Consider the following 21,884-nt stretch of genomic DNA (forward strand, 5'->3'; position numbering starts at 1 on the left):
AGGGTGATCCATCCAGCTATTGCTGATCATTAGGGACCCTCAGAGGTTCCCAAAACATATATACGATATAAGATATATATAAGATGCTTTACATAAACAATGTCTTATTACAAGTCTTTGGGAGTAGAGTTGTAATTTGGTCCTTTGAAAAAATTATGACATGTGACGGGACTTGAACCCAGGACATTTGGAGTGGTAGCCAAGCATCATAACCACCAAACAACAACAACAGCTCTTGTCAGCAAAAAACACTTTATATAATTTCGACATGCGAACCTTCAACATTATCGTTGTTTTCTTTAATATGTTAGAACTACTGTATTTTGCCTATGGTGAAAGCGATGGTGATAGTAGTCTGCTGCTTGCATCGTCTCAAAACAACTTTAAGACTATTGGTGACTATGTTTCTAGACCATTCTCCCCGGCAACAGGAATTGCATTTGGAAGACAATTTTTATCAAATTGCTATGTAAGTAAACAATCTATATATAAATTATGGTTAATTCTGACATAGGCGAGCACAATGCAAAAACTTTGGTACAAATCTCCGCCTTGGATACCTACCTTATCTATCTCAGATGTACCGCGAAACGTAGATTTGATAACATTAGTTTCTTAGGAAGAATATTATAAAGGGTTTTATAAGAAATTTTCTGATTTCAATCGGTAAATTTTAACTCTACGCGCGGTAGAAGTAATTTCCGGGTTCAGGTGTTGGTTTCAACCAGGGAGTTGTAAAACAACTACCTGTTTCAACTAAGTTGGCCGTTGGTGCTTGGTGGCGATAGCCATTTTGGGTTTTTTTTCGGACCGCGCGTGTGAAGGTATATAATAGTAGTACATAAACACCGATAGCCGAGTTGTTAGTAAGCTGCCAAGACTTTATGTACACTGTGCGCTATCTGTGTCCCGTCAGGACCCTGGGATACTTCTACTTCTGCCTTCTGTTGCAAGCCGTCTAAAACGTCTTTCTTCTTAGGCCACTGTGTCGTGGAATAATGTATTAATTATACCAATTAGGATGGTATTTATTTGAATAAACGCCCGGAACATCTCCCCAATAAAACATCAATTAAAATAATTATCTCGCTACCAACCCCACCCCAAATACATCTAATAAACGCCCATCCACAATATTATATTTATAACCCAATATATACTATTTTTAGTAGATTTATTCGGACTGTTGTCTACAATTTACCAAGCATTTGTTATTCTTTTTTACCACTTTTCATATCTACAATAAACACTATACGCCTAAAACACTATTAATCTTCTAAGACACTTAGGTTAGTGAGTACGTTTAGTTTTACGAATATCAAAAGCATTTAAATAATGGTAACCGACCGAAATTGTCCAGGCCAGAATGTCCTTCTAAAACTGTTTACGTCCCGAGCCATTATCATTCCGAGAACCATCGTCTACACTTCCTAGAGGGGGAGCGAGCGAAGCGAGCTCACCCGCTAGTAAATATAATTAGTAGTGTAGCTTTGTTTGATTAGGGCAGTCCTCTAAGTATGAATCTAAATCACGTACCATTTTTCTAATAGCGTTCAGTGACATGGGCACCAACTTTCTTTCTCTACCACTAATTAAAGTCTAGGTAGTGAAAAACACTTTCCATACATGTTTTTTAGGAAAAAATCGAAATTCCAACTGGATACATAAAAAAAAGACAATAACTAGTTGGACAAAAAGAAGTGTGATGTGCCCAAATATGGTAGTGGCATGATATTGTCATGCCCATATATGGGCACATCACATTTTTTGTTGTCAAATAACGTTTGATAGTGTAGACAGAGCTTAATACGTATTCGAAAAGATAACTAATGAATAATTCATGTTTTCTGCATGCATCACTTACCTACGAAATGTATATTAGCATTCTCCACTGGTATCTAATGACGTATAACCATGGTAACCTACTGCTGCTGCTGTTGTTCTTTTATTGGATGGTGGTATGTTACCAAATTCACTAAAAACTCAGTAAATAAAACAAATATTGCTTTTCTTTTCTTAATAGTTCACTCAAAATGGAAACTTTGTGTTGCAAGATAACGATGCTGTTGTGGTAACTTATCCCAGACCTCCCTTAAATGGGTTTGTTAGTTCTGAGCGACTTAACTTCATTTCACCTTTCTGGAGTAAAGGATACCTGATTAGTGATGATATTAGCGATGTCTTTTATCAGGTATGTTTATATTTTACATTACAACCATCCCAGTAAAATTTCTGTCATTTTTATACCTCATATTGTATGGATGCATACAATAGCAACAACTGTACACGCTTTCTCTCTCTCTCCACTCTATAGTACTATTCAATTATATGCCAAGTAGCCAAGATGTCATCAAAATTTACAATTAAAATTCTGAAGAGAGGCACTTTTCAAACAGAATGTATACTTTATTGACATGAAATAGTAATTTAAATCTATATTTTAACCGCTATGTCGTCATGTTATATGTATTATACGTTTTTCAATATCTGTTAGATTCAAAATTATTTCTTCTATTACCAATAGGAGTACACAGGTGAAGGAAATCCATTTTTTGCTGATGTACTTGTGAAATTGAACAAAATCTACACCTCAACCATTCCTCCAGACTTCGCACCTTCATGGGCTTTAAAGGTCACATGGTTTCAAATTTCCCAATTTCCGTCTGATCCAAATTTGGAATATGTAAGTATTTTTAAGATACTGTAGAGTTTTGTAATTTATAGTAATTAAACATCTCAAATCGAGAGTTATCAATTACTTTATCATCCTTATTATCTCGCATCCTTAGAATTTGAAACAAATTGGCAAATCACGTATGTCTATCTTTTATATTGAAGTAAATACATTTACATTATACATTAGATTATAAGTTCTCTTTTTACCAAAACTGTAAAGTTTAATTTATTGTCCGCATGCACAGACATTGGAATGAGCTTCCTTCCTTGCCACAGTTTCACGGTGCAATCAATCACCAAAACACTATTGAGTATGGCCTACATACTGCAGTTAATCAAACTCTTTTATTTTATCAGACATACTGTACAATGAACTTCAATACAGTGGCGTAACGGCTATGAACGCCTACTGGCTAAACCCAGGGGCCCCGGATCTTATGGGGGCCCTGGGCAGTGTCCAGAGGAAAACAGGCATTAAAATATGTCGGAAAAGGCGTAAAGCGTTGGAGGGCCACTTGGTGTTCCAAAGCCAGGGGCCTCAGCCTTCTGCGTTACGCCACTGCTTCAGTACTAGTACGGGTCTGTATATCTGCAAAATACAATGTCTCCTTATATCTAGACAACTTATATCTTACACCTTTTTATTTTAACAGCGAAACACGTTTCAAGCAATTCTTATTACTGATGGACTTTACACCTTCGGGATATTCTTGTTTGAAGAGCAAAGCATGAACTGGGATCCGTCTTTAGAGAGTACACCGAATTCTCTGATTGGTTACAATATTAGGGGATATGGTCGTCAAAATTTCCAGTTGAACCAATATCGACCAGATCAAATTTTGGGTAATACTGACAGAAAAGGGCAATATGCGGTGCGTTTTGAATCAAATACAGCCTATACAATCAATGGGAATAAGCGTTGCTTAGATTGGTATAACGAGGATAAAAGGACCTTTTTCAGCACTATTGGTCTCGGAACATGCCCTTGTGGACTATTACAAGCACTGAGAGACAACAGATACAACTATGTTCCTCGCATTTCTCTCAACGCATTTGGTCCGGGGAGAAGTGAGAGCATTAATGCAATTTTAGCTGAAGATGGAATCTCATCCAGTTTATTTTCACTTGTTGTATATTACCTTAATTTTGGTAAGATTAAATATTATATAGATAGGTTTCAAATCATAATGCACCTTTTTACAAAAAAGTGTGTGACTTAATTATCATGATCTCTCATGATAAGTTGACCACGAGAAATCATGTAATAATGTGCTAATGAGGTGTCATTATCAACGGTGAAAGCGCACATACCTAGTATTGTATTGTTCTAAACAAATTATCGTAAAAAACGAAGAATATATCTACTCTGCATCTATACCAGAATGTGCATTTCTTAAGATTAACCAAAGAATATTATATAAACGAAATATAAAGCAAAATTACACATTGAATAACATCAGAATCATTCTACAATATGTAATAAATTGACATTTTTTACGGTGATCGTATTTCTAAGTACAGTATAATAATTATGATATTCAATCAAGTTGTGTTTGTTTACAAAAACCATTAGAGATACTTTTTTAAAGTTGATCAGAAACTATAAAATAATTTGTTAACAATTTTGTTTGCAGGTCAATATTTCGCAATCTGTTTCCAAAGCGCTACTTTTAACTTTGCATTTTCTGGGACTGAGTGTTGTTACTGGTGGTACAGCTTTTCATTGATTCGAGGTTATAGAGGACTTGGTTTCAGCAGCTTTGAAATTCGTTATGCTTACTCTGGATTTGGCTTTACATTTAATAGTGAACGGTATACTAAACACATAAGTAAGTATATTTAATGATAATATGTATAAACATTTTATTCCCTGGTGGTTATATGGAGAAAGAGATGATCAATCACACTTTGCAATGTATGGAAATAAATTCTGTACGCATTCTTATTTTCTCCTACTTGTTTAGCCTCGGACATCATGCCTCGGTACTATTGCTGCTTTTGGGCTAAAAATCCAAGGTTTTGCAGAATGTATATAGAGCGAAGACCACCAGCCAACTGCTGGTTTTACAGACCTCCTCGAATTTGTAAGTTTCAATATATTCACTTTTGTGACATATTATAACCTCAAGCTTTTAATAAATTCGGATTAGACCCTCTACGCTCTTCAAGTCCGACACATCCATTGTTTTAATTTTGTATTAAATTTATTTACAGGTATTACTTTCTCATTATGTTAATTTCATTGCTATGTATTGCCATTGTTATTTCATTGCTATTTTTCGTACTGTATCCAATGTATTTGATAGTATGGTGGCAAACCGTCGATTTTTGTTTGCTCCAATTTGCCATTGGTGAATAAAGAATAATAATAATTATGCCACATCACGCTCCGCTATACAGCACCCGATACATACGGTTTTTTCCACTGAGCATGTTAACATGCTATTCTTTATTGAAATACTGAATGGGTAGCGTTGTCTATATGGCCCGGCTTATTTCTACTGTACTCTTGATATGTTTCCAGCTTGGATGTTTGGTGATCCACATATAAGTACACAAGATGGATATCAATACACGTTTAATGGTAACGGTGAGTTTCTTTGCTCCGATGTTGAAAATGGAATGTTCCAGTTGCAATGCCGAATGACTCCTCCAATCTCTGATCCATCTACAGAAGCTACAATATTTAGTTCTTTCGTTGGAAAGCATACAGGAGAAAGTGAAACCGATGTAAGATATTATTTAGAAATGATTAATACTAAACAGTATATTAATATACTTTATTTTCCCACGGGAAACACCTGACTCACCAAAAGTTGTTTTTCATCAAGATCATTTGTTGTAATGAAAAAAATTAAGAAATGAGAAAGGAAAAATAAGCCTCGCCGGATACCCACCCGGTGTATAAGTAATAACCGTTTGAAAGTATTTTAGTTGCCTTTCTATGTCGGTACATCACTCCTCTCTTTGCTAGACATTGCTGGACACGTGATTACCATATCAATGTATACCATTACCATATCCACCTTCTTGGACTATTCCATTAGGTTTTTAACCGTTGACGAGATTAAATGTGACAAATGTACTAAAATGTATTCCTTCATGACAAATGTTATAGGTTCAATTCACACTGAGCAACAATGGCACTGAAATTAGCATCCTGATTAATCAAACCATTGAGATCACCGTCGACACATTAAGAAATGGTAAAGTATTCTGCAGTTAGGCCTACTACTGTACTTAATTAAATGGAAAAAAAATGTCTTATTGGTGACCTGTGGGCCAAAGACGAACATTGAGTACATTTTATATGGTCCGTGAAAAGCTAATACTAAAAAAAATATATAAAAGGTTAAAGTTGTATTGTCCCCGAAAACATGAAAAAAGAAGATTAATTAAAATCAGACTTTTAATAGATTATTTTGTAATTTTAACCAAATTAATTACTTCCGTAGAAAAATAGAAATGCTTTCACATATAAAATGACAAAATAAATAGTTAAATGCAACCGAAAATTCATTAGCTGGCAGCCAATTTGACTATAGTTTAAACCTTTTTTTCAGATAGATAAATTTTGTTGGTTTCGATCCAAAGTGGATAATTATTATGTGACATTAAAATGGCATATTCAACCAAAATGATTTTTTTCAGGGAGACAATACATCTTAACATTTCTTTAAAACCCCTTATGCTTCTTTGACACCTGTGACACTACGCTCTATAGGCTGTTGTTGAGAACCGGTAGCCTAACAAAATATTTCACAAGAGCTTCTAATAAATGATTAATTCCTTAAATATTTGTTTCCCAAATGATACATTTTGATTGTACATTTGTATTTCATATTAAACGCTCTGTCTACACTATCAATCTCTATGTGACAACTAATGTGATGTGGCCATATATGTACATGGTGATGTCGTATCACTACAATATTTTGGCATATCCCTACCACATCACACTTTTTTGTCTAGACTAGTTTGATAGTGTAGACAGAGTTAAATGAAAGTATTCTATTGTAATAAGATTTGTGTTGTTTTAAAAAAGGAACTTATGCAGTGGATGCGGATCCGGCATTTAGTTTGTTTATAAAAGAGGAAAACAACTTGACAATGAGTAGTGAACGAGTTTACGCTTCATGGAGCACCGGGATAGCCTTTGGAATATCCATTATTGAAAAAATGCTGGATGTATTGGTAGAGTATGATGAGAAGTACATGGGAAAAACTATGGGCTTATTTGGTAAGTTATTGTATCTGCCTTCTGTATGAGGAAAAACTATGGGCTTAGGCCTATTTGCAGTGGCGTAACAGGCGGGGGCGGGGGGGGGGGAGAATACCCCCCTGGCGGATTTTACCGGGTTGAGAAGCGTTCGATCGGGCTGGGTAACAAGTCAAAAAAAATAAAATACAAAGAAGGGATAGAAGAAAGAAAAAGAAAGAAAATATAAGATAAGAATAAAATATACGATATATGATGGCTTCAAATGAGTCAAATGAGTCACAGTACAGTATGATATTCAAGTATGATATGAAATACACAAAATCCTGATTGACAACTCGTGGGAAGACGCACTGCTTAACAGTACATTAACATGCGGTCAGTTGACTCTGGTTTTTGGCGTCTTTTATCTAAGCCGCCATCGCGGGCATCTCATACACAATTGTGAGGCTGTGCTGTGCGTGTGAGGCCACCTTAAAAAAAATACACTCCTACTAATCGTATGTAACGCGCTAGCGATCAGCAAAACGAACGTACTTTCGTGGGAGTGTTGACAAAGTGCGAGGCAGCGAGGCATGCGAGGCATCATTTTATCATTTCCAAAAGTGCGAGGCAAGCGAGGCATATAGTTTACAATTTCAAAAAGGTGCGAGGCATATCTTAACGTGCTATTATGCTATATTATAGGCCTAATAATCAATCGATACAAGCGTATCTAAATAGATTCGTGTATACACTCATCATGTTGTTTATTTTTATGTAACGACTGTTTTTTCATTCAAGTCATATCGTGTCAAATTTTACTTTTACAAAAGTGCCCAAACTACGGTTCAAAAATCTGAACGACAGTCTTCAACTTTCGATAAACAATAATTGTTATAGCGACACACTCATCAAATGACTGCAATGTTTGTTGGCATTTCGAGCGTGTTCACTCACATGTCTCTCGAACATAGCAGAGTGAAAATAATATTTTGTCACACCCCTGCGCCTAGATCCGGTAGACCCGAGAGATGAAAAATCCCTCTTTACTATTTAGCAGGTAGCGGAATGATTCAGCCCTCAGCTCAGAGGATTGTGGTGCATTCCCCTCCTATAGCACGTGGTTTCAGCAGCAACGCACATACTTCTCTCTGAGCGGCGTGCCAAAGACATTTTTGACATTCCATTCTCTACGAACAACACGTGTACCTCTCTCGCAAATAAGGTGAACAGCGATTGCCAGGACAAGTTCAATAACTGGCGGTGAATAAAAGGTAACTGATATGCCGATCCAATAACATGCCGCAAAGAAAAAAATTGCGACAGAATTCTGGAGCGCGTGTGAAAAAAGACTTACGTCCGACAATTGTAATACTAGGCCTAAAATTAAACTTAGAGGCTAGATAAGAGGCCTATGTAGAAAATAATTTAATCAATTTTGATATAATAATAATTGGTGTAATATTTAATAATGATACACTATTCCTGTTTTAGTAAGCTAGGTATATTACGAACGATTTTTATTTATTGTTGTCCATGTACGTACTAATAAACCTGGCGCTAGTTTCCTTCGCTTGTATTTTTACTCCAAATTTGATAACTAACTTTATCGTGTGAATACCACACCTTAGAAGTATACCTCATGAGTACTTTAATGAAAGAATCACATAAAAAGTAACAAATAAATCCTTAAATTAATGATTTTACAGGCATGTTTCTCGCACACTGTTCTTCGCGAATTTCACTTATTCAATGTTCAATATTTTTGTTTCTATGGAGCGCCAAAAGAGCAACGACAATAGAGGACTAAAACTCAGTGGAATGCGTCAATTTCTCATGCATTTATCATCACGTTTTATTTCAATATATTTGTTAATTTGTCAATAAAAATGCTTTAATATGTTACTGCTGATACTGTTCTGTTTTCAAAGAATAATAATCGATCCTAAATCAACATCACTACCTAGTCTAGACCTAGGACATCCTACTTAGGATATTATGATGAATTTTTCTATTTTATTCTTTAAAAGGTTAACGACGGTGTACATTATCAACAGTAACATTTTTCCTTACTAACAGTGACAAAATCTATTGAAATTGTACTTGATTTTCACCAAATAATGCGTTAAATATAAATGGATTCCACAGAGTTTTTAGCCCTCTAATTAATTTTGCTCTTTTGGCGTTCCATAGAAACCAAAATATTGAACATTGAGTGTGCGAAATGCGAGAAAAACAACGTCTGTAAAATCACCAATTTAATGGATTTATTGTTACTTTTATGTGATTTTTCTTCATTAAAGTAGGCCTAATTCTAAGCTGTGATATTCAGGATAAAGTTGGTTAAAATACAAGGCAGGTGCAAAAGGAAACTAGCCTAGCAGGCCTAGGCCTAGGCTACTTCAATTTCGGTGATTTCCTGCCTTGCAATTTTGAGAAATGATAAAATGATGCCTCGCATTTTTTGATGATGGTAAAACGATGCCTTGCATAAATTTCTGACTTGCCTCGCATGCCTTCCCTGCCTCGCGTGCCTCGCACTTTGTTACAACCCCTTTCGTGGCTGGCTGTCACTCCAATACTCAATCTTTCACAGGCCCGTAACCAGGGGGATCGGGAGATCGTACCCCCCGCTGAACAGCGAGTTCCGCTTGGCCTCCCACTTTTTTTTTGCTGGGCATACTAACACAACACTACGATTGTTTACTACAGGTCTAGTCAAGCCTTAATAAATTTAATTAATATAAATCGACATAAGAATATAAAGTATATTTTAACTAAAATATAAAAACCTAACACTAAATTTACAAGATAAATTCTATTTGATAACTGCTGAACATCGTGGTTCTGGAGCTAGCCGTACACAGAGCATAGTTGTTTGCTTGACATAAAAGGGTATTCCCCTACACAGGTCTCTGCGTGCGTGTGACGTGCCCAGCCAGCTGCTTGATAGTATAGAGAGAAAGCATGCAGCTCACGCAAGTGCAAGATGCAATGGTTGAGTGAATTCAGGGATCATCTTAATTCCATGGTTTTTTTACCTAAACACCACATGATGCATGGTGAATATGCATGTTAAAGTCTCAATGATACGATCCCTTAATGTACCATGTTGTTGCTAGGAGGCTTAAAGGGAGGAGGGATCTAGCCTAGTTTCGGTCGGCAAGAGAATGCCGTCCTCTGACAATTTAAGGTCGGCAATAAGGTCGGCAATTGAAATTCGTGGGCTGGAAATTACACCAAATTATAGGCCTATAGTTCATAAACAAAAGAGATTAGCCGGAAATGCGATTTGCGGCCATACATAGGCCTATAGAGAAAAAAAAATTCGAGGGTATGGTTCCACTAAACAACTAAAGCTTGGTTCCCACTAGAACGTAACGCAAGGACGTAAACGCAACGCAAGCGTTTTAACCAATGACAAGCGAAGTTATAGACAGCAATCACAAGCGAATAAGCCATCGCTTGTGATTGGTCAATTCACGTGCGTTGCGCACGTGGGAACCATGACGCTTTAACGATCCACCCCGCCGTCAAACCTGGTTACGGCCCTGTTTCAGTCTTCTAACCGGAAAAATTACTACCTTTGCCAGGTGCGGATCCAATGTTAGATTGGGTTTTCACATGTTCAAATGTTATGTCACCTGAGTTTTTAACGGTGGAAAATGTACGATCATTTTGCTGATTGCTGTGCAATAAATGGAAGTGTTATTTCCAGGCCAACTACTACTAGTTGGAGGCGCCATTTATCATGAATTTTATGTGCGAGAGTACCATTTCCGACGATCTAGGGGTGTCATTTACCAAAATTCGCTTCGCGACAGCCCCCACCATGGAGGGGGGGGGGGCTGTGGCTCAAGTACTTGGTGTCTGGAAGGATTTTCCCCTCTTTGCCCCCCCCCCCCCCTCCCTGACAAGACCCCCTTGTTACGCAGCTGATGTATCTGCCTACTGTATAGGGAAAAACTATGGGCTTATTTGGGGTAAGTTATTGTATCTGCCTACCATATGGGAAAAACTATGGGCTTATTTGGTAAGTTATTGTATATGCCTACTGTATGGGGAAAACTATGGGCTTATTTTGTAAGTTATTGTATCTGCCTACTGTATGAGGAAAAACTATGGGCTTATTTTGTAAGTTATTGTATCTGCCTACCATATGGGAAAACCTATACGGGCCTTTTTGGTAGTTATTGTAATCTGCCTCTATCTATAAAAAAAAAATATGTTTTTTTGTTATTCTATCTGATTACTATCTATAATATAACTACCTGAGTTTTTTTTTCCAGTAACATAAAGTATTCGATTGCGTTAATTAATCTATACTATAGATATGTTTATAAACTAAGTCTGAAAATGTCATTTAGGTGTATGGAATGGATACAATACGGATGAAGTATGCAATAGAACAAGTAGTCTATGTCTGGATACAAACACATCATCAGAGTCTGAAATATTTGATTTTGCTAATACCTGTAAGTAATTAAATGGCTTATTGAGGGCGGTGATAGCCAAGTTTTTTCATTTAGTTTCTTTTTTTATTGTTATTTAGATAATGTTAAGGAAATAATATCGCATGAAATATGCAATAAAACAAGTAGCCTTTTTATTGGTTTTGTAGTTACTTTCTAGTATTAGGCCTTCATATTATTTGTGTAGTTCGAAGTATTATAGTGTATGAGTGTATGAGGTGAAAGATGAAAGGTTATATTTTCAACAGAACATTCCATCTTTAACTACATGAAATTATTTGTTATGTTAACATAGGTAACATAGTATAATCGATCTTTTTGTCTACAGGGAGATTAACAGAAGAAGAGGCAATGTTTGTCTATTCCGAGAATGAAAGTTATGCCGAATTTAACAATAATGCTTTTAGGCCAAAGTTCCTTGATGAACTGATAGAACAAAATGCCGGAACAGAATTGTTATCAGATGGGGAAGCATTATGTGCCGGCAACAAAGAGTGTTTGTTTGATGTTTTAGCAACAGGTAACCTAGCTATTGGTGAAAGTACCAAAGCTACTGAAGAATCAAATATCAATGACGCAGAAACATTGGGTATGTTATTTTCTTTCTTCTTTTTTTTTTCTTCTGTTTTTGTAATATAAATGCTTATGTATATAACAAATATGGTAGTGATATGCCCAAATATAGTAGTGATATTACATCATTATATCCTTATATGGGCACATCACATTTTTTTTGTCACATAAAGTTTGATAGTGTAGACAGAGCTTTATTCATCAAAGAATATAGTATATTGAGTTTATTTTACCAAGCCTACCATAAAAGTAACCTTACATATGATCATCGGTAGAAATCTTGGATTTGTACAAATCCTCAATACCGTGTTAGGATTTGTATTAAGTAATAATTACCCCTGAGTGATAACTTTCTTTCGTCACATTATCTTCGCAGAGAACATACCACCAGTTATTTTTAACATTATTGATCAAAGCAGTGATCCCGTATTGATAGGCGAGGATGAGTTGTATGTTCGTGTAAATGAAACTGTAACATTGCAAGTAAACGCCACTGACGAGAACACTAACGAAGTGTTAACATACTCCACTGAAATGGAATATCCAGATTTTAACATGGATAGCTCAAGTAAATATATTACAATTGTCATGCAATGATGATTTAAGCTTGGTTCCCACTAGCGACGCAACGTAAGAAAAGCCTTTCTAATAATTGTGTTTGCCCTGCGTGAAATCATACCTGCGATGTTTGCAGCACTGTTGCGTCATCCCACTCAAAGCTTGATTCCTACTAGCGACGCAACGTAACGCAACCTACACAACGTAAAAAAATGCCCTTCAAATAATTGTGTTTACTAGAGGGTGAGCTCGCTTCGCTCGCTCCCCTCTAGGATGTGTAGACGATGGTTCTCGGAATGATAATGTTCTCCTTTTACGTTTTCTGTCGGTTACCATTATTGAAAATGCTTGACATTCGTAAAACTAAACTACTTTGTTTCACAGTGTTTTAGATGATTAATAACATTTTAAAGTATAGTTTTTATTGTTTGGTAGGGCCCTTTGGGGAGGCGGAGGTCATTTGAGGGAGGTGCTTATTCGAGGGATATATGTTAAATTTGTTAGTTTTAATAATATGGTAACATTTATAATCAAATGAAATCCTCTAATAGATATGAAAAGTGCTAAAAAAGAATAACAAATGCTTGGTGGTAAATTGTAGATAACAGTGCGGTGAATTCTACTACAAATAGTATAATGTTGTTATTATAAATATGTGGATGGACGTTTATTAGATAGTTGGGTTGGGGCGGGGGGGGGGGGGGGTTGGGTTTATTATTCAAAGTGATGTTTTATTGGAGAGGCGTTTATTCAAATGAATACCATCCTAATAATTATTAATACATTATTTAATTTAATCATCTTTTGAAACTGCCGTAACAGAGTGGGCCCAAGAAAGAAGACATTACGGCTTGCAACATGGGCAGACATCTCGGTCCTAACGGGACACAGGAAGATAGCCTACAGTTATTCCTGCAAGCTTACTCAATAAAACTCAGCTATCGGGATTTCACTCGAAAAATGTCTTATCATCAAATCTCCCTATGTAATTTTATAAAACTATTCCCCACAATATATTCTGATTCTTTATGACGTATATTTAATTTGATCTTTATTAATTTGCAGTATAATTTAACTACTGTACCTTCACACACGCGTGGTATGTTTTAAAATAAACAAAAAACTGAAATGGCTATGACTAATGGCCAACCACTCCTACTATCTGATTTTCCAAAGGGACACTGTATTGATTGATGGAAAGTGCCTGTTTCCAGTCACCTTTAGGGTCAAATCTATTATTTTAACTGCTCCCTTGTGTTTAAAAGAGAGAAAATATTTGAAACTAAGGTTGTTGCAAGGTGAACTTATCTTAAACCCGGAAATTACTTTGACCGGGAAGAATTGAAATTGAGAGGAAAATCCAATGTTGAAATCATAAATGTTGTTAAAAAACTCTTTATAATATTTTCCTAAGATATAAATATGGAACAATAGCGTCGGCGTGCACACTAATGTTATCAAATCTACGTTTCGCGGTACATCTCGGAAAGATAAGGTAGGTATCCAAGGCGGAGATTTGTACCGAAGTTTTTGCATTGTGCTCGCCTATGTCAGAATTAACCATAATTTATATATAGATACCCACCTGCGTAAAATCAAACCTGCGACGTTTGCAGCACTGTTGCGTCGTCGGTTCCCACCTGTGATTACGCAATACAGCATTTTTCGTCAATACGTCGCTGCGTCGCGTTGCGTCGTAGTTGGAACCACGCATTATTCCACCAAATGGATCTCGTGGAGGAATTAAGCTAGGAATATTATATATATATATATAGAAACAAATCAGGCAAAGAACATTAATTCATGTAAAGGCACAGAAGAAATTATCGTTACAGATTTAAGGCACTCCTCAACCAAACTTATTGTGTTAGAACAAGTCTTCTCAGATAGGACATACAGCTGGAGGTTCAGTGTACTCTGACTCGTGTGTACCTAAAAGAACCCTAGGGTACCTTTCAGAAAGAGTAAGAGGTTAGCCTAGTGTTGTGGTCCATTTTCAGCCCCCTTCTTTTTATCACTGTTTTTTGGTTTAAGTGTTTCTTTATATATCCATCTGTTTAACTTTAGCCGGATTATTTACGTGGACACCAACTAATGTTGAAAGAGTAAACATTACTTTTGATGTGAGTGACACCGCGCAGACTACAAGCTTCACAATGGAAGTTCGTATATGCAGCTGCATCAATGGCGGAACGTGTGACTTTGATGATCTTTTAGACGATTATGACATTAATGATGACAAGTTTGCAGTAAGTAATGATTTAGGCTACATTATGACATTAAATGACATAGTAATATCTTATCTTACGCTAGTTTCCATTTTAAAAAGAGATGCTCGTGACGCATTGGCTTAACAATAATACATGGATGAAATCGTCACAGTAAAAGTCATAGTCCGAGCAGATGATAAAAGGTCGTAAACTTTGATTTAAAGTTATCATATGATATAAAGTGTGGTTCTTAAAAGACGCTTCTTGACGTTTTAACAATATGGCTCCTATCGTCGTCAAGAGAGGAAACCAGAAAGTACATACATGACGTTGTATACTGCAAACTGTTTATCATACTACCTGAAACCTTCAAACGTCAAATATAAGAAATACTCGCTGAAGACGAGTTCCTAAATTGAATATGTTATTTTCTTGAAAATGATTTGACTCTTACAATACTATAGTATGTGATGTATTTTTTTGAAATCAATAAAAATGAAATGTTGATATAATTACACACCCTTTCCATTATGAATGGGTGGTCTATGTGAATCAAATAATATGATGATTATGTTTTATTCATTGAAAGGTTGTACAGTGTGTCTGCTCTGCCGCCTGGGATGGATTCGACTGTTCTGAAGATTTCGACGCTTGTATGGAAAGTCCCTGCCACACCGGTGTTATCTGTATAGACAATATGGCTCCAGAAGAGAATGCGACATGTGGAAGCTGTCCAAGTGGATTAATAGGCGATGGATTCGGTTGCTACGGTAAGAGGTCGAGGTTCATTGCGCATGTTGCTTTTCTTAGTGTAGTAGTTATTAATTCCTGTCTAAATGTTGTTAATTAATATCATAACAACGTAGATTTTTCCTATTCATTAGAATACTTTTTATTTTTTCATTTTTTTTTTCAAATGTTAGATTACAACGAATGCACTGCTGGACAAGATCAGGTTGAAGGTGCCCCATTCTGTGACCAATTATGTACGAATACCCTGGGAAGCTACACATGTAGTTGTAGGTCTGGATATGAGCTGCATCCAAATGAACGAGACTGCCTAGGTAAAGTATGAAACATGTTTTGTTACTGCATTTTTAAATTCAGTTTTCTTTTTATATTATGCGCACTACTCTACATACATAAAAAGACACTTTCCTGTGAAATGACCCCACGTAGTATCTAATAACCTACCTTGTATACCTCGCGTTATCTGCCATTTGGCATACGTCTATGACAGTCTTCTTTCTCCATACTTCTCTATTTAATGCTTCTTCTGTTAGTTCCCAATATTATGTATTTTTATTTGTTACTCCATAGGAGACACTGTATTGTTATACTGCTTAAAATATAATTATTATTTTGCTTTTTTTAGACATAGACGAGTGTGATAGACAAACAGATAATTGTAATGATAGTGCCACGTGTGAGAATACCAGTGACGGTTTTAATTGTACATGTAATGAAGGTTATGATGGCGATGGAGTAACTTGTGAAGGTATTGTGGCTATTTTTGAGCAATTGAAAAATTTAGATATTTACATTTCAATTATTCAGTAATTATCTCATAGAAATTAAGTTCCCTTTTGTATGACACGCAACGAACATACACATAATAGTGACGTTTAGTCTAAACAGCTTTATAAATCATTATGGTGCGTATAGGAAGAGGAAACGGTTAAATATATTCTTTATTACTTTAAGAGATTGATATCGGCCTCTGCTTTTGCAAGTTTCTTGTGTTATCTACATTGTAACAAGTTTGGTGTAAAAAAAACTCATTATTTCCTGTTAATAGCAAATACTTATTATTATCTATTATTGTTAGATATTAATGAATGTCAGACCGGGATATTTCCATGTAGCATGTTCGCTAGCTGTCGAAACACTATTGGTGAATTTGTATGTGAATGTAGCAATGGTTATTCAGGGACAGGAATAACTTGTGAAGGTACGTACAACTACAATTCATAAATTAGGATACACCAGATTCAGTAACTAAAATATGTACAATAAAACTCCTTAAGTTTTAATGTGTGCATGTACGAAGCAGCAATACTATCCTCAGCGACGACAGTTATTATTTTGTATTATCCACCAGTCAGCGTTTCGATTTTTGTCTGAATACTACATACAAAAGCAGTATTACACGTATAAAACGCCATATGTCTATAACCTAGACTAAAATGTGTGTTAACCTAAACATCATTTTCAATTTCAGATACGGATGAGTGTCGTCAGGATCTGGATGATTGTGACACGAATGCAGATTGCATTAATCAGGTTGGTTCTTACCGATGCCAATGTAAATCTGGTTTTACGGGTAACGGCACACATTGTTATGACATTGATGAATGTACAGACGAAATCGCAGACTGTCATCCGAATGCAAATTGTACCAATGTATTTGGCAGTTATACTTGCACATGTATTGATGGGTATGATGGCGACGGTCGGGCTTGTTTTGGTAAGTAGAACTACCGCTTTCAGGTATTGGCTACATAGTGTTATATGAAATGTTATTTGAAAAAACATGGTTTTAAAAAGTTGTTGTATTCTTTATTTACTTTGCTTCATTCTAGATACTGATGAATGTGTAGAGACACCTGACATTTGTCCTGAGTTCGAGGAATGCATTAATACTGTCCCGTTCTATAACTGCCGATGTATCAACAATTATCTGAGAGAAGGAGCTGTTTGTACAGGTATATACTGTGACTGTGTTTCTATTTGCCTTGTGAAATAATACAGGCTTTAAGGGTCTTACACACCTGTTCCGACACGGTTCGGCCCGGCGCTGGCAAGGCAAACGTCAATGTTTCGTTTTCATTTGGCTACGCGCATAGCCGGTAAAGCGTCGTGAAAACATTAGATTCGCCGGACCGGAACCGTGCCGACCAGGTGTGAAAGACCCTTTAATGAAAGATATTTAGTGTATTTAATTGTGCATGCAGTCCCCAATACCGTTCGTTCAATACTGTTCAATTTGCAGTTTTATATAAGAAAGGTTAAGTCGAGCTTCGTGGGCGTTGATGCTTATCTTCCAAACCATAGATACTCGGTTCGAGTACTAAAACCTGCTATTTTGGTGCAGTGTAATTGTGTATTTATTTCTTTTTCTAGATATTAATGAATGTACTGCAAATGTAGTTAGTCCTTGTTCTTCCAATGGGAACTGTACAAACCTGCCAGGAACATTTAGCTGTGACTGCAATAGTGGATACATGGGAGATGGTGTCACATGTACAGGTACATTTATATTATGCTTTTGACTAGACCTACCATAACGATCAGAGAGTACTGGTAGAACATTGGAATTCGCTATCTAGCCAATATATTTTCCATCATCGGTAGAACCTAAAAACATTCACTATTAAATTTATGTTTTGCTGCGATATTGTTATCAAGTACAACTGTTTTTTAATAAGCCCATCTTTTGTAAAAATGTAGACAAAATAATGTATTATAACTAACCATTGAACCAAAGACAATCAAAGATTTCCAAAATTGAAATAATCCTTTTTATCTTTTTTTAGATGTGAATGAATGTGAAATTGGTATTGATGAATGTAGTCAAAATTGTCAAAACACAGATGGCTCCTATACTTGCTCCTGTTCTCCAGGCTTCCAGCTTGCAAATGATGAATACTCCTGTACAGGTTAGTTACCTCAACAAGACAATTGAAGTATTTACTATCTAATACACTGGAAGTAGTTTCCAATACCGACAGATGATTAACTTTGTTGGGTTTTCTGTAAAGTTTTGTTTTACAAAAAACATGTTTCCCAGCTTTGTATGAAACGGTTTGAAATAGATTTTCAAATATATGTTTTATGACTGCAATTAAGCTCTGTCTACACTATCAAACTAGTTTGGCAAAAAAAGTGTGATATGCCTAAATATGGTACTCATCTGACATCACCATATATAGGCACATCACTAAATTTTGATATTGTAGACATTGCATAAATACTCAATGTTAAATAATATGTAGCATATTAATTAGCTGAAGTTACTACCGTTTGACAGGATCTGTATGTATATATGTATTTAGCCTATATTGGTAGGCATCTGTCACGAACGACAATGTTAAAAGCTAACAATTATCATTATTTTCAGTTTTGGAAGGGATCTCTTGTGCTCATACTAACTCCTGCGACACGTCAGCTACTTGTGTGTTAGTTAACGGCAATGCTACATGTTTCTGTAATAGTGGCTATGAACTTATTAATGGAACAACCTGTCAAAGTATGTTCAGGAAAGATATTGTAAAGATATGGTAGTGATATGACGTCACCATGTCCATATTTGGGCACATCACATTTTTTTGATAGTGTAGACAGAGCTTAACACATGTATTTAGTTTGTATTCTGTTGTTGTACGTAGGCCTACTTTGTATCCAACCCACTCCAACTTTTAATAATCAATGCTTACATCAGTCACAATACAATTATCTCTATCAAAGTTCAATGTCTTTAAAATAGAGTTTATGAATACATAAATAGTATAGTTTCAAAATTTCTATGTGTGTTCAGTATATACATTTGTTTGAAATAAATAATTAAGCATTAATAAAAGAATAAAGCTCTGTCTACACTATTAAACTTTCTGTGAAAAAACAAATTGTGATTTGCCCATATATGGAAATTATAATATCATTACTACCATGGACATATCACTACCATATTTTCATATATTATTCATACTATTGTTTTGTCGAACTAGTTTGATAGTGTAAACAGCACTTAAGAATAAATTAGTGATCAAATCAGAGCACACAATTCTATACTGCTATAATAAATAACAAATGTAAATGTGTTTATTTTGTTAATTTGTTTCATTAATTGTTTTGTTTTTCAGATATAAATGAGTGTAACACTACAGACAATGCATGTGCGGATGTGTGTGTTGATGTTGATGGTAGTTACACTTGCTCTTGTAGCAGTGGTTATGACCTGGCATCCGACCTTCGATCTTGCCAAGGCATGTTATTATTTTAATTTTAATACGGTCATATCATATCAGGTACTCTATCCCATGTTATAACGAATAATTACTGACAATGCTGTGGGTATCAGTGACTGGATCCATTGTGCACTGGATACCAAGGGATGGATTGGCAAGAGTTAGGCCAAAATGCTTTATTGAGATCTATTCAAAGGTCACATGTATTATAGATTGCACAGAAATCTTTGTCCAGCTTCTGATGGACTTAATGCAGCGTGCACAACCCTATTCCAATTATAAATGTCATAACACCTACAAAGCATACTTACATACTTATTTAAAAAAAATTGACATAACCTCATTTCATCTCAGTATGCAGTATAATATTTTTTAAAGGGGAATTACTAATAATCATCAGGAAATTGGAAACATAATACCATTTCAATACTATATTAACATATCGAGTAGATTACTCCATACCCAAGTTAAAACAGATATATTTAGATGCATGTATATTCCATCAGCTATCATGTTATGCAATAGAGATTTTAAACGTTCGACCATTCCAATCTTTGTTCTATGTTACAGGTTATTGCTAAAAAATATCTATATATATTAATGATTTTATGTAACAGTTTCATTTTCTTGAGAATTATGTTCATCATATTTTATAAAATAATATATTTTAATTTCAAACAGATATTGATGAATGTCGTAATAGTAGTATTTGTGTCGCAAACTCTGAATGCATCAATGAGCCAGGAACGTACAGATGCAATTGCCTTGATGGATTTACTGGAGAAAATTGCGCAGGTACCAGTGTCTTCCTATATTGTGCACAACCTCATTTGAGTAGGCCTATAGTCGCAAATATTAACATTAGTAGTAGACTAAAACGCCTAAAACGAAACCTGACAGGGATAAGAACCCACTTTCTCGTGAGAGAGACAATAGGCCTATATTTCAACATTATGGCCAACTCCTAGTTAGGACACAGCCCTATAATGTAACACTTTGTTGGGTCCAGGATTAGTCCACTTAAGTCATATCACTCTATATATTCCATGGTCTGTAAATATCATTGTATCATTCGCTGACCGGTCAGCTCTATTCTTATGAATGGTCTTCCATAATCGATCAAGAATCAATTATATTGACAGCTTCTAAACAGTTGCTGAAAACCCATCTCATTTGAATAGCATATGGAAAAAATTACGTAATTTCTATCTTATTCGTGCCTTGTGGTCCTAGCGCTTTAGAGAAACATTTATTTTGGTTATAGGTCCTATTAAAAAGACAATTATTATTATTATAACTGGAATGCATCATCTTCTTCTTCAGATATCAATGAATGTGAGTCGCAAGAACTATATGACTGCACTGATAATGCCGACTGTATGAATCAAGAGGGTGGTTATAGGTGTGTCTGTAAAACAGGATTTTCTGGAAATGAAATCATGTGTGTTGGTAAGTTTGATTCACGAAATAGGGATAGTAAAAAGTATTCGAAAACCTTTTTAGTGACAGGAGTAGAAAGAATAAAGATTCAAGAAATTTGATTAGTCCACTTTAATTGGAAATTCATTTTGCTTCGCATAATTAGGACAATAAAAGATAAGAAAAATACATCAAATTGCACAAACGAAAGGCATACTTGTACATAGTTGATCTAACACCAGTAACACCATTGAGTCAATACGATTTAGCGCAAATAGTGTGCGCGACGCTTCGATGGGAAAGGTTTGGGAGCAAACGTAACAACGCATACGTACGTGATTTGTTGTTTGTACGTACGCGTCGTGACGTTTGCTCCCAAACCCTTCCCATCATGCATTGTGAAATGACTCTTGAATTGAAGCTATTTGCGATAAACCTTATTCGTGCATAATAAAAATATCTTGGATATATTTTTCATTATGAATTGCATAAACTATTAACTTTACACATACAGATGTGAATGAATGTTTGCAAATGGACACGTGCAATAGCCGTGCCGTGTGCAACAATACTGAAGGATCCTATGCATGTGAATGTCTTGGCGGTTACACCTCTGATGGTGCAGACGATTGTATTGGTAAGCTTTACTATATTTATTTACTATATTTTGTAGGTTCTATTTTTTAAGCTCTATCTACACTATCAAACTTATGTGACAACAAAAATGTGATGTGCCCATATACGGACATGATGATGTCACATCACTACCAAATTTGGACATATCGCAACCATTTTAGGCACATCATAC

General features: G+C 35.7%; 1 protein-coding gene across 1 annotated transcript in view; it reads left to right on the top strand.

Annotated features, from left to right (window-relative positions):
- The window catches only part of LOC140047753 (uncharacterized), a 53,165-nt gene that overhangs the window by 31,116 nt on the left and 165 nt on the right, over positions 1 to 21,884 (top strand). Inside the window, exons 12-37 of the mRNA XM_072092787.1 lie at positions 312 to 469; positions 2,024 to 2,191; positions 2,525 to 2,683; positions 3,330 to 3,825; positions 4,311 to 4,505; positions 4,641 to 4,760; positions 5,201 to 5,406; positions 5,795 to 5,882; positions 6,722 to 6,916; positions 11,245 to 11,352; positions 11,678 to 11,938; positions 12,299 to 12,490; positions 14,548 to 14,729; positions 15,280 to 15,460; positions 15,614 to 15,754; positions 16,066 to 16,188; positions 16,519 to 16,641; positions 16,912 to 17,157; positions 17,273 to 17,395; positions 17,814 to 17,939; positions 18,227 to 18,349; positions 18,811 to 18,939; positions 19,553 to 19,675; positions 20,339 to 20,452; positions 20,981 to 21,106; positions 21,591 to 21,713. Coding sequence (XP_071948888.1) covers positions 312 to 469; positions 2,024 to 2,191; positions 2,525 to 2,683; positions 3,330 to 3,825; positions 4,311 to 4,505; positions 4,641 to 4,760; positions 5,201 to 5,406; positions 5,795 to 5,882; positions 6,722 to 6,916; positions 11,245 to 11,352; positions 11,678 to 11,938; positions 12,299 to 12,490; positions 14,548 to 14,729; positions 15,280 to 15,460; positions 15,614 to 15,754; positions 16,066 to 16,188; positions 16,519 to 16,641; positions 16,912 to 17,157; positions 17,273 to 17,395; positions 17,814 to 17,939; positions 18,227 to 18,349; positions 18,811 to 18,939; positions 19,553 to 19,675; positions 20,339 to 20,452; positions 20,981 to 21,106; positions 21,591 to 21,713 — 4,329 coding nt within the window. The remainder of the gene's footprint in view (positions 1 to 311; positions 470 to 2,023; positions 2,192 to 2,524; positions 2,684 to 3,329; positions 3,826 to 4,310; positions 4,506 to 4,640; positions 4,761 to 5,200; positions 5,407 to 5,794; positions 5,883 to 6,721; positions 6,917 to 11,244; positions 11,353 to 11,677; positions 11,939 to 12,298; positions 12,491 to 14,547; positions 14,730 to 15,279; positions 15,461 to 15,613; positions 15,755 to 16,065; positions 16,189 to 16,518; positions 16,642 to 16,911; positions 17,158 to 17,272; positions 17,396 to 17,813; positions 17,940 to 18,226; positions 18,350 to 18,810; positions 18,940 to 19,552; positions 19,676 to 20,338; positions 20,453 to 20,980; positions 21,107 to 21,590; positions 21,714 to 21,884) is intronic.

The sequence above is a fragment of the Antedon mediterranea genome, chromosome 4 (genome assembly GCF_964355755.1).
Source record: "Antedon mediterranea chromosome 4, ecAntMedi1.1, whole genome shotgun sequence".
NCBI classification, from domain to species: domain Eukaryota; kingdom Metazoa; phylum Echinodermata; class Crinoidea; order Comatulida; family Antedonidae; genus Antedon; species Antedon mediterranea.